Source organism: Tupaia chinensis, unplaced genomic scaffold, assembly GCF_000334495.1.
Source record: "Tupaia chinensis unplaced genomic scaffold, TupChi_1.0 Scaffold146907_1, whole genome shotgun sequence".
Classification (NCBI taxonomy): Eukaryota; Metazoa; Chordata; class Mammalia; order Scandentia; family Tupaiidae; genus Tupaia; species Tupaia belangeri.
Window position 1 is genome coordinate 547,018 of NW_006206760.1, and position 12,953 is coordinate 559,970.

At 48.9% G+C, this 12,953-nt stretch overlaps 1 protein-coding gene across 1 annotated transcript in view; it reads right to left on the reverse strand.

Moving 5' to 3' along the window:
• Positions 1-6,045: 6,045 nt before the first annotated feature.
• UCHL1 (ubiquitin C-terminal hydrolase L1) overlaps positions 6,046-12,953 on the reverse strand; it is a 14,339-nt gene continuing 7,431 nt past the window's right edge. The window contains exons 7-9 of the mRNA XM_006169202.3: positions 12,235-12,301; positions 10,930-10,988; positions 6,046-6,471 (exon numbers count right to left, since the gene is read on the reverse strand). Coding sequence (XP_006169264.1) covers positions 6,385-6,471; positions 10,930-10,988; positions 12,235-12,301 — 213 coding nt within the window. The 3' untranslated portion in view covers positions 6,046-6,384. The remainder of the gene's footprint in view (positions 6,472-10,929; positions 10,989-12,234; positions 12,302-12,953) is intronic.

The following is a 12,953-nucleotide window of genomic DNA, read 5'->3' on the forward strand; positions in this document are numbered from 1 at the left end:
CACTTTCCCTCTGTCTCTTTCCAGTGAGCACACATGCCCTATGGTAACAATCTTTTAAAAATAAAAGGAAAAAGACAGACAAAAACTAAAGAAATAATCAAGTCCAGACTTCAGTTAATAATAATGTCAATACTTAGTTCATTCATTCTGACAAACCTACCATACTAGTATATTCATTTCAAACAAAACAGGCCAGTCAGATGGCTTAGCAGTTAAGGCAGCTGGATCCCATATACCCCACTGTGCGGTTCGAGTCCTGGATCCAGGGGCTGGAGAGATACACCAGGTGCGTGTGTACCTGCCCAGAATTCCAAGAGGAAAATGGAGGAGAATGGATAATGGTGTGGCCATCCCATCTAGGGGGCAATTCTCACTTTCCCTCTCTCTCTATTTCTCTGTCTCTCTCTCTCTGGCGAGTGCATAGCCTTATAGTAAATAAACAAAACCAACAACAAAAATAAATACACATGAAACATTTTTTAAAAAAATAATGAAGTAATTTAAGAAAGGTTGAAAAATGAGAATATACCATTAAAATCACCCATAATCTTAACAACCAGAGACAGAGACAAACCTGTGTTTTTTTCGTTTACTCTAAAGATATTCTGTATCTTTATTGATACAAAATCTTTTTCCTTTTGTTTTGCTGCACAGCACATGTGCTTGCCAGAGAGAGCAAGAGAGAGCAAGAGTGAGAAATCGCCTCCCAGGAATGATGGCCACATTGCAGTCTTCTCGATGTTCTTCCTGGGATTTTTGCACATGCGCCTAACATGATTTTCAAACTGCTGGGTCCGGGATTCAAACCCCGCAGAGTCAGCTATGTGGGATCCAGCACCTTAACCACCATGCCACCTGGTGGCCTGATACAAAAATATCTTATCACTGCAACTTTTACAGGACACACAAGCCAGGGTTTTGGAAGAGGCGTCAGTGTGGCCCAGATCCACTCTGGCCCCCCATCACCATTAACACTGTGGGCTCTTAGCCCCTGTCTGCTTGAGTTTAAATCTCAGCAAATGCATTTAATTGAGTGAGCAAGTTGCTCAAGCTTCAATATGATTAAATAAAATGTGTAAAACACTTAGAATATAGTAAATACTTAGCTTTTTTTTTTTTTTTTTTTTTTAATTTGCTGTAGGGCATATGCATTTGCCAGAAAGAGATGGGACAGGGAGTAAGAAAGCACCTCCCAGAGGGAATGGCCACACCACAATCCCTTCTCCTTCATTCTTCTCTTGGGATTTTGGGCGCGCACACACGTGCCTGGTGTGCTTTTCAAGTCACTGGGTCCGGAACTCTGTGGGATCCGGCTGTCTCAGCCACCATGGCATCTGGCTGGCCTGGTCCAGTCTTTGACAAACATTCTGTATACACATTTAACAGAGCTACCTTCTTAGTTTCATTCATGAACACTTCTTCCACGTTCTTGGGTCTTTAAGACTGTTACCGAATAGGTGTATAACCTAAAGACTCCTCAATTGGAATTTGGGATGTTAAAGTTTTAAAGAAAAGGCTGGGGCCAGACAGTGGTGCACCGGACAAAACAATGCTCTGAGAGGCAATCCCACGTGGGATGTTCCTGGTTCAAGTCCTCAGGAGACCTCTCGAGTACACCACACAGGGACTTGCCCCTTGTCTGGGCCGGCTGAGGCTGAGCTAGGTGCAGCATCAGGACTCTCTCTCTCTCTCTCTCTCTTTTGGAGTGAATTATTTTTTCTTAGATTTTTGTCATAGGATGTGTGCACTTGCCAGAGAGGGAGAGAGAGACAGAGAGAGGGAAGGTGAGAAATCACTAGCGGGGTAGAGAGCGGGTATGGCCATGCCACAATCTCTTCTCCTCCTTTCTCATCTCAGGATCTGGGGCATGTACACACAAGCGCCCGGTGTGATTTTTAAGCCACCAGTTCAGTATTCGAACCATGGAGGGAGTCCAGTGTCTTAACCACCATGCAACCTCTTGGCCCTGGAGTGAATTATTTTTGTAAATAATCAAAAATTCTACTTAGAATCAAATGGCTTTGCCCTTCGAAAGCACAACAAAGCAATCTCATCTCCTAAGACTAGTAACACGCTAGGGAAGACATCTTTGAAGGCAGAGCTGTTCGGAATCCATGACATCAAGTAGGAGAACTTGCTAGAGAAAGGCGGTCCTCTGTCCCACGGTTCCAGGATACAAAGTGGACAATTTCATCTGGGGCCCAGAGAGAGCAGTCAGGGAGCTGAGGGGGCTGCATGGAAGTTTCTAGAAACCGGGACTTTCCTAGACATCTTTGTTGGGTCTGTTTTAACAGGAAACGAAGAAGATATGGTAGGGAGTGGTATTCCCCTCAAAGTTAGTGATGCAGAAGCAGAGGTCAAAGACAGGTTGGATAAAGCCCATTCTATTGACTCCCACCCTAACCCTACCCTTAGGTAGTTGGCCCACTGTCTAGGCCCTGGCGTCCCCAGTGGTTGGACTCACACCCTAGGACAGCCACCCCGATGTGGTCGGCCCACTGTCTAGGCCCTGGTGTCCCCCATGGTTGGACTCCCACCCTAGGACAGCTACCCCGATGTGGTCAGCCCACTGTCTAAGCCCTCGCGTCCCCAGTGGTTGGACTCTCACCCTAGGACAGCCACCCCGCTGAAGTCAGCCCATAGTCTAAGCCCTGGTGTCCCCAGAGGTTGGACTCTCACCCTAGGACAGCTACCCCAATGTGGTCAGCCCATAGACTAAGCCCTGGTGTCCCCAGTAGTTGGACTCCCACCCTAGGACAGCCACTCCGATGTGGTCCGCCCGTTCGGAATCCATGACATCAAGTAGGAGAACTTGCTAGAGAAAGGCGGTCCTCTGTCCCACGGTTCCAGGATACAAAGTGGACAATTTCATCTGGGGCCCAGAGAGAGCAGTCAGGGAGCTGAGGGGGCTGCATGGAAGTTTCTAGAAACCGGGACTTTCCTAGACATCTTTGTTGGGTCTGTTTTAACAGGAAACGAAGAAGATATGGTAGGGAGTGGTATTCCCCTCAAAGTTAGTGATGCAGAAGCAGAGGTCAAAGACAGGTTGGATAAAGCCCATTCTATTGACTCCCACCCTAACCCTACCCTTAGGTAGTTGGCCCACTGTCTAGGCCCTGGCGTCCCCAGTGGTTGGACTCACACCCTAGGACAGCCACCCCGATGTGGTCGGCCCACTGTCTAGGCCCTGGTGTCCCCCATGGTTGGACTCCCACCCTAGGACAGCTACCCCGATGTGGTCAGCCCACTGTCTAAGCCCTCGCGTCCCCAGTGGTTGGACTCTCACCCTAGGACAGCCACCCCGCTGAAGTCAGCCCATAGTCTAAGCCCTGGTGTCCCCAGAGGTTGGACTCTCACCCTAGGACAGCTACCCCAATGTGGTCAGCCCATAGACTAAGCCCTGGTGTCCCCAGTAGTTGGACTCCCACCCTAGGACAGCCACTCCGATGTGGTCAGCCCACTGTCTAGGCCCTGGTGTCCCCAGTGGTTGGACTCTCACCCTAGGTCAGCCACCCTGATGTGGTCGGCCCACTGTCTAGGCCCTGGTGTCCCCCCATGGTTGGACTCCCACCCTAGGACAGGTACCCCAATATGGTCAGCCCAGTCTAAGCCCTGGTGTCCCCAGTGGTTAGACTCTCACCCTAGGACAGCCACCCCGATGTGGTCGGCCCACTGTCTAGGCCCTGGTGTCCCCCATGGTTGGATTCTCACCCTAGACAGCTATGCCAATATGGTCAGCCCACAGTCTAAGCCCTGGTGTCCCCAATGGTTGGACTCCCACCCTAGGGCAGCACCCTGACGTGGTCAGCCCACAGGCTAAGCCCTGGCGTCCAGTGACTGGCAACGAGCCCCTGGGGCAGTTCCTCAGTGAGACTGACACCGTCTACACCTTTGGGACGGGAGTCACCACATACTCACCTGACGCGTAACCTTTCATGGTGAGGCATGCTGGGATCTGAGAGTGTTCTCCTAAATGTGCCTCCCTGTGTGAAACACAAAGCCTGACAGCCACCCCTGTGGTGCGACTTGCGTGCCTGGTCCTCGATCTTCCCACAACCTCATATAAACAGAAAGGAGCCCGTTTTGTTTCCTGTCCCCAAGTCAGCCTCCGAGGTGACTGTACAGGTGACACCGAAGACCTCGAATGCGTCCCTCTAGCTTCAACTCCAAGCAACTGCAATCACTTGAACCATTATTTAGCTTGTTTTTTGTTTTTAAGGTTTTGCACTCGCCAGAGAGAGAGAGAGACAGTGAAGGGGAAGTGAGAAATCACCCACCAGGGGGAAGGCCACGCCACCCCCTCCATGTTCCTCCCAGGATTTGGGGCACGCGTGCACACATGACCGGCTTTATTTAGCTTTTTACATCCAAGTATGTCAAAAGACACGGCCATTTCTTCAGAGGAACCAAGACACCCTTCACCTGGAGGTTCCTTTCCAAGGTGTCCCACAGTAGGAATCAGCCGCAATCTCTTTTAAATTTTTTAATTTTTAAAATTTTTTTGAGAGGTTTCTGCTATAGGGTGCGTGCACTCGCCAGAGACAGAGACAGAGAGACAGAAAGTAAGAAATCACCCCCCCAGGGGGGGATGGCCACACCGCAATCCCTTCTCCTCCATTCTCCTCTCAGGATCTTGGGCACGCATGCACACGCGCCCGGCGTGAGTTTAAGTCCCTGAGTCCAGGACGCGAACCGCGGTCAGCTACATGGGAGTCCAGCAACACAGCCATTACGCTAACTGCTGTTCCTCCGCGGTCTCTTGATTAACGCCACGGAGACCCAAGTTCTCTGGGTTCCTGGCAGTAGACAGGACAGAGCCCCAGTGAGGACAAGTCAGGACAGGGAGTGTGGGGTCTTCCCCACTGTCCCTAATTTACCCAACTAGGAGGGGACATCCCCGTTCAAGCATCCATTGCTGGGAACAGATGTCATTTAGTTTTACCAAATTTACCAACTTTTAAATTACACACTAGTGTATCCTTATCCATGAAATAACAAAAACACCAAAGACATTTGTTGAAAAAAAAAAAAAAAAAAACAAGGGACCAGCAGTTAGTGTAATGGCTATGTCGCTGGACTCCCATGTAGCCGACCGCGGTTCGTGTCCCAGACCCGGTGGCTTAAACTCATGCCGGGCGCATGTGCGTGCGTGCTCAAGATCCTAAGAGAATAGAGAAGGGATTGCAGTATGGTCATCCCCCCAGGGAGGTGATTTCTCACTTTGTGTCTCTGTCTCTCTCTTTCTGGCAAGCTCACATGCCCTATAGCAAAAATCTCTCCAAAAAAAAATAAACAAGAAAAATCTGAAGATTCAACAAAGAAGAGTCTAATAAGCCATGACAACTCAATGTCATGTGCTCTCCTAAGTGGTATCCACAAATTAAAACAGGGGACCGGGCAAAACCAAGACAGTCTGACTGAGCCAGACCACCAGAAACATGTCAACCTGGGTTCACTGACTCTAACAAATGCGTCCCACTAATACGAGATGTTAATACAGCAAACGGGAGGAGTATATGGTAACTGCTCTAGTTCCTTGATTTCTCTATACAATTATCCTAAAAAATTGTCTCAATCTCTTTAAACAATTTTTTCCACGGGTGTCCGTGGTAACAGATGCACAGAGAAACGTCTAGAGACATCCTAACCCAGTAACATTTTCCAGATAATCCTCTGCTCCATGCCGTAGGAGTTGCTCATATGGAACACTTGTTTTTATTGTTTTAGGATTTTCTCAAAGAGCATGCATGCTCACCGGAGAATGACAGAGAGAGGGAAAGTTAAAAAATCACCCCTCCAGGGGGATGGCCATACCACAATCCCTTCTCCATTCTCCTTTCGGGATTTTGGGCACGCACGCATACAAGCCCAGCATGATTTCCAAGCCACTGGGTCCAGGACTTGAACTGCGGTCAAACCGTGTGAAAGTCCAGCACCTTACCCACCATGCCACCTGCTGGCTCCTGGACTGCTTACTTATACATTACTATCAAAATAGAACTAGATATAGTGGGGGGAAGGTAAGAAATGAGACTCGGTTCAGGCTTCTCTCTTATCAGCAGAAAACCTTTATTCCTTTCCAGGACAATCCAACCACATTCAAGGTTTCAACATACACACGGCAACCGAAGCGGCTGCCGAAAGCGTTAGATATTGGGGACAAGACGCACGGTGGGGGTGCTGTGCCATCGGAAGCTCTCACCAGGCTGTGCCACCGGCAGCTGAGCCCTGCTAGGGCTTGCGTGTGGCTGAGGGGAGGCGGTGTCTGCAGAACTGAAGGGGGACAGCTGTTCACAAGGACTGAAGCGTTTTCGACTGAGTGGGGAGGTCTCTATCTTCACGGGGAAGGGAGGAGGGGAGGCCGGCGAAGTCCCCCTGCAGGCACTAGGCTGCCTTGCAGAGCGCCACCGCAGAAAAGCGGACTTCGCCTTGCTCGCGCTCGGTGAATTCTCTGCAGACCTTGGCAGCGTTCTGGAAAGAAGGAATGTCGTTAAGAGCCAAGAAGTTCAAAATGCAGCTTCAACAACAAGGGAACTCCAAGCCTATTAATGATCAAAGTTCCCCATGGCCAGCTTTGTTTTATAATTTTTTTGTTTTGTTTGCTTTGTTTTTGCCATAAGGGTGCATGAGCTCGCTGGAGAGAGAGAGAGAAAGTGAGAAATCACCCCATGGGGGGTTTGGAGGATAGCCATGCTGTAATCTCTTCTCCTCTGGTCTCCTCCTGGGACTCTGGACAGGCATGCACACACGTGTGCCCAGCATGATTTTGAAGCCACCAAGTCCAGGACTCAAACTGCAGTCAGCCATGCGGGAGTCCAGTACCTTCACCACTATTCTACCTGCTGGCCCCTTTTAAAATATTTTTAAAAGTTTATTTCTTTTGCAAGTAAGACACAGAGAAAGAGAGAGACAGCACTCCCAAAAGGACCTTGATGCCATGATCCACTCCAGCCTCAGCCACGCCCGGATCTGGGACACACATGCCTGGTGTACTCGGGAAGGCTTCCCGTGTGGGGCTGCCTCGCAGAGCACTGCGTCTTACCACTGAGCCCCCATCTGGCCCTGGCTCGCTGAACTTGCAAACCAAGGCCCATGGCAACAGGTGGCTCTGTGCTCCTTCCACCTGGTGCCTGGACTTAGAAAACTAAGCTGCTAGCATTCTCTTCCTCAAATCTAAACAAGATACAAAATAAGACAAAAGTTCTCCAAACTCAGAAGCTCCTGGAGTAGAGACATTTCTTTCAAGTAGACGTTTTACAAAATGGACTTAAAGCCTAGACACCTGGTACTCCAGGTACAAAGAAATGATGGGTCCTTGGGTGTTCGTGATGCTGTGAAGTGAGCTTGCTCACCCTAAGGCTTAGCTCACGAGGACTGGCAACAGAAAACTGACCTCAACGTCAGTTACTCGCCAAATTCTAGGGCTTCGATGCTTTGGGATCATAATTACTGTTCACTCCATTAAAAAGTCTAGTGGAAGAGCCAGCAGGTGTCATGGTGGTTAAGGCACGGGACTCCCACATGGCTGACCGCAGTTCAAGTCCCAGACCCAGCAGATTGAAAATTGTAACAGGTACATATGCATGCGTGCCCAAGACCCCAAGAGAAGGGATTTAATAAAATAATTCTTAAAAAAAAAAAAAAAAAACTAATGGGTTGACAGCTACATTTTAAATATTTTAATACATTAAAACTTCTTTCAGAAAAGTTCTAACTTTTCTCAAATCAACTTTCAAATCAACTTTCCTTTAGACCACACCATTGATTTCAATAGTAAAGGTGTCCTTTAAAAATAGCCATCTCGGACCAGCAGATGGCATAATGGCTATGGCACTGGACTCCCATGTAGCTGATTGAGGTTCGAGTCCCAGACCTGATGGCTTAAACTCACACCAGGCGCGTGTGCATGCGTGCCCAAGATCCTGAGAGGAGAATGGAGAAGGGATTGAGGCGTGGCCATCCCCCCTGGGGGGTGATTTCTCGCTTTCCGTCTCTGTCTTTCTGGCCAGCACACGTACCCTATAGCAAAAACGTCTCCAAAAAATAAAAACAAAAAAGAATAGCCATCTCCTTTACAGACAAGGAGCAGTGACCCAAGTCGTTTAAGTTTAGGGTACTTGGGTTAAGTGTATATATTCTCCTATGCGCTTAACAATAATTACTATAGTGTGTAGTTTAGACAACCTGACACATCTTTAAGCACTTAGAACCAGCCTTACATAGGATAAGAATTTCCATTAACAAGATGCTGGCTTATATGCATCATTTAATTTTAAGTAAGATTCTAATTACACAGGTCTCCCCGCCCCCCACCCTGAGGGTGTATGTGCTTGCTGGAAACAGAAAGAGCTGGAGAGAGAACGCGAAAAAAGTACCCCCTCTGGGGCATGGTGGTGCCGCGGTCCCTTCTCTTCTTCTTTCCCTCCTTTTGCATTTTGGGCACGCACACCCCACAAGCAGGCTCTCAAGCCACCGCTCCGGGACTCAAACCGTGCTGTCAGCCAGGTGGGATCCAGCCGCCTTAACCTCCATGCCAAGCTGGCCCTATTTTGTTTTTTTTCAAACCAAAAGGTTGACTTTCCTCACGCCTCATGTAACAGTTTTAGGTACCCCGTGTGGGGAACACCTCCAAGTATTTAGTGCAGGGTCAACCATGAGCTAGCAAATATCTTAGAGGCTTCATTAGAAGAATGGGAGTTTTCTCCTAAGTGAACAAAGACGGAAGTTCTGCCTCTCTTCTCGCCCCTCCCATAGGGAGGGCATTTGACTCTCATGCAAATGCCCCACCCCTCTCTAGGTCTGCTGCTCATTCCCTATCACTCCTTCCTGTTCTTCCCATATACCAAGAAGGCGCTTTCACCGACCTCAGTGTGTGACAGTTGGCTAGAGGAAGTGACCCTCCTTCCTAGACTGGCATGGCTTGGTCCCCTGGCACCGCGAGGGTATTAGGTCTTGACGTTCTAAAGATGGGTCAGCTACAAAGGAGGGCCACACTGCACAGTGGCGGCCTCATCTCTACACGCAAGACCGTTCAGCTCAGCTCTGAACCACGGTTCTGCCACGTGGGTCTCTGGGCTTGGCCATTTCTTAGTCTCTCTGCACCTGAACTTCCTCAACTGTTAGATAAGGACAATATTTAACTCATTACAGGAATAAAAAGGTTTTTTTTGTTTGTTTGTTTTCTTTTGTAATTGCCAGAGGGCGTGTGGACTCAGGCAGACAGAGGGGAGGAGGGAGAGGGAGAGAGCACCCACAAGGGGGCATGGTCATACCAGAGCCCTCCTCCAGCTGCTGGGATTTGGGGCATGCAGGCACCCAGAGTGTTTTGTATTGTTTATTTTTTTTTAAGAATTACTTTGTTAACTTTATTTATTTAAATTTGAGTAGAGGGACAGAGAGAGAGAGAGAGAGAGAAAGCAAGCTGCCAGATCTGGGACTTGAACCATGATCAGTCATGTGGGAGTCCAATGCCTTTAAGCACCACACCGCCTGCTGGTCCCATACCCAGAGTGTTTTTCAAGTTGTCAGGCCTTAGACAACAGAGCCAGCCCCCATAAAAAGGATTCCACAAAAGCTATGAATTACTCCGAATGGCACCTAACATGGGGTGGGCAGACTGCAGCCTTCGAGACAAATCCAGCCCGCGGCCTATTTTGGAGAAAAAGCTTTGGTGGGATCCGGTACACACAGTCATTTAGACCCGGCCAGTAAGTTGCTCTGGAGTTTTAGAGCAGCACTGACCCCTTGTAGGAGAGCTGTAGGCTACACAAATCCCAAATCAATTTGGCTTTTTACAGGACAAATTTGCCGACCCTAGTCTGCCCATAGCAAATGCTTAAAAAAGATTAGCTGGGGGCCAGCAGGTGGCATGGTGGTTAAGGCACGGGACTCCCATATGGTCTATCATGGTTCGAGTCCTGGACCTGGTGGCTTTAAAAAAAAAAAAAAAAAAAAAATTCACACTGGGGGCATGACAACGTGGCCCAAACTGGGTGCATGTACACGTGTGCCCAAAATCCCAAGAAGAGAATAGAGGAGAAGGGATTGCACGTGGCCTCCTATGCCAGGGGGTGATTTCTCACTTGCCCTCTTACTGTCTCTCTCTGGTGAGTGCATGCACCCAATAGCAAAAACCTAAAAAAAATTTAAAAGCACAGAATAGCCGTTGTTGCTATAACAAACGTCTTAGTTACACTTTCTCAGCATTTTGCAGGTTACTATAATGAGGCAATTCCCCTTGCTAGCAGCATACTGATTCAACGCTTCGGACTCATTTTCAGAGTGAAGAAGCCTAGAGTAATCTACAAACTCTTATCCAGAATCAAAACATTTTTGTCCAGGATGGTCACACGGCAGCCTGGACCTTAAAGTTCACATCGGCACGTTTTGACTCGGCTTCTCAACCTGTAAACGGTGGGCCACGTGGGAAGAAAAACCTCTGGAATGTAATCACCTAACCAAACCGTAGAATACTGCCACTCCGACTGGCCAACCCAGCAGCCTTCACGGGATTAGAAGAGGCTCCCGACGCTGTCGCTAGGCTTCAGCGGTGATGTGATCTGACAGGCGAACAATGGTCACCTTAATCCCCCCAAAGAAGCAAAGCAATGGTTTTCACGCCGATGCGAACTGGAGAACGCACATTAAACAGATCAGGCAGGGCTTCTCCTAGGGATCCCGTGAAAACCACTTCCATAGGCTAAGGCCGACAGTTACTGAGACGCTATTTAAACTCTCAGCACGGCCACAAACCCAGACAACTGAGGCTGGTGTACTGAAAGAAATTAAGGATAGATAGTAGGTCATTGGGAATGTCATGACATATTTTTCTATGCAAAAATGCATCATGACTTTGCAGACGACCCGATAATTTGGCTTAAAAAAACCCCGAGCGTGGCCTAGTGGACAGAGATGCATTCTGAAGATTACCTGCAGCAGGGAGTCGTCTGAGCTGGTGCCATGGTTCACCGGAAAAGGCATCCGCCCATCTAGAACAAAGCAGCAGGGGGTGTCAGCGTTCTCTGCACACTGCCTGGCCCAGAGGGAAACTTTAGATTCTTTTTTTTTTTTTTGAGATATTTTTTGCTATAGGGCGTGTACACTCACTGGAAATACAGAGAGAGACAGAGAGACAGAAAGACAGAAAGCGAGAAATTAACACACACCCCCCCCCACCCCCGGGGTGGGAGGGATGGCCACACCACAATCCCTTCTCCTCCAGTCTCCTTGTGGGATTTTGGACACATGTGTACATGCGCCTGGACTGAGTTTAAGCCACTGGGTCCAGGACTCGAACTGCAGTCGACTCCATGGGAGTCGAGCAACATAACCATGACGCCATCGGCTGGTCCCAAGGGAAACTTTCGATTCTTCTGACTACCACTGTTGCTCCCACAAAAGGGAAACTAGTTATGAAGCAACAGGCTGCAAACACGGGTCCCACGCACCTAGATGGCCACCCCGAGCAGTTCTCATCTCTAACACGATCACACGGAGTCAATCAGCTACCCTAACAGAGTGGACTGTGCCCCCATCTCTGGGGAAGGCTCACAGGGCCAAGTCAGACCAGTCTCTGGGGTGCAGGACAGGAAAGGTGGATGCTAGACGGGTCCCGGTGGATGCCATGTGCCGCAGGGCTCATGCGCTCACCAGAGAGAGAGGGGAAGTGAGAATCACCCCCGGGGGTGGTGACTACCCTGCAACCCCTTCTCCATTCTCCCGGGATTTGGGCACACAAATGCACCCAGGCATGATTTTTAAGTAGTCAGGTCTGGGGTTCGAATCGCTTTCAGCCATATGGAAGTCCAGCGCCTTAACCACCACACCACCTGCTGGCCCTAGCTGATTTTTTTCTTTTTTTCTTTCTTTCTTTTTTTACACAAAGTCCTCTTCAAGCATCGATCCTTTTGTAGAAGTTCTCTTTGTCCAAAAAATATGGCACACGAGGAGATGCATGGACGGATGGAGGAGAAGTCTGAGCACACGGCCCTGAATGGTTGCGGCTCTACTCCCCTGACTAGTGGTGGCTAAGCCATCCCAGTGGCTGTCAGCTGCCTGAGGGGGGCGCTCTGAGTACCATACAGGGTTAAGCACTCCCACGAGAAAACCTTACTGTGGCTTCATGAGCAACGGTACACCAAGAGCCATAAGATCACACAGCTAGACTCTGAGAGAAACTAAGTCTGAAAGAATTGCACGAAGCTAGACCGGATCCCAAAAGGGAGCGACACGTACCAAGTTCGTAGAGGTGGCCATCCACGTTGTTGAACAGAATAAAATGAAAATTCACCTTGTCATCTACCTGGAGAGTTAAGAAGAGCGTTTGAAAATGAGTATTATACAAAGTGAACCTGTGATTATAAAAACAAACTCTCTCCTGATTCAACTGAAAAATGCTTGAACCGACTTGCGTACGTATTTTATTACTTTTTTAAGGTTTTTGTTGTTTGTTTTTCCCATAGCTGTGTATGCACTTGTGAGAGAAAACAGAGATGCAGAGAGAAGGAGTCACCTTTCCTGGGAGAAATCACCCCCCGAGGGGAGATGGCCACACCACAGCCCTTTCTCCTCCATTCTCTTCCTTGGGTTTTGGGTGCACACCCGCCCAGCATGACTTTCAAGCTTGCCAGGTCCGGGACCTGAACTGTGGTCAGCCATATGAGAATCCAGTGCGATAACCACCATACCATCTACTGCCCCCTTGCTTACGTATTTTTTTAAAGAGGTTTTTGCTATAGGGTGCGTGCGCTCATCAGAAAGACAAAGAGAGACAAAGAGACAGAAAGCGAGAAATCACCCCCCGGGGGGGATAGCCACGCTGCAATCCCTTCTCCTCCATTCTCCTCTCGGGATCTTGGGCACGCATGCACATGCGCCTGGCGTGAGTTTTAAGCCACCGGGTCCAGGACTCGAACTGCGGTCAACTACATAGGAGTTCAGCGACATAGCCATTA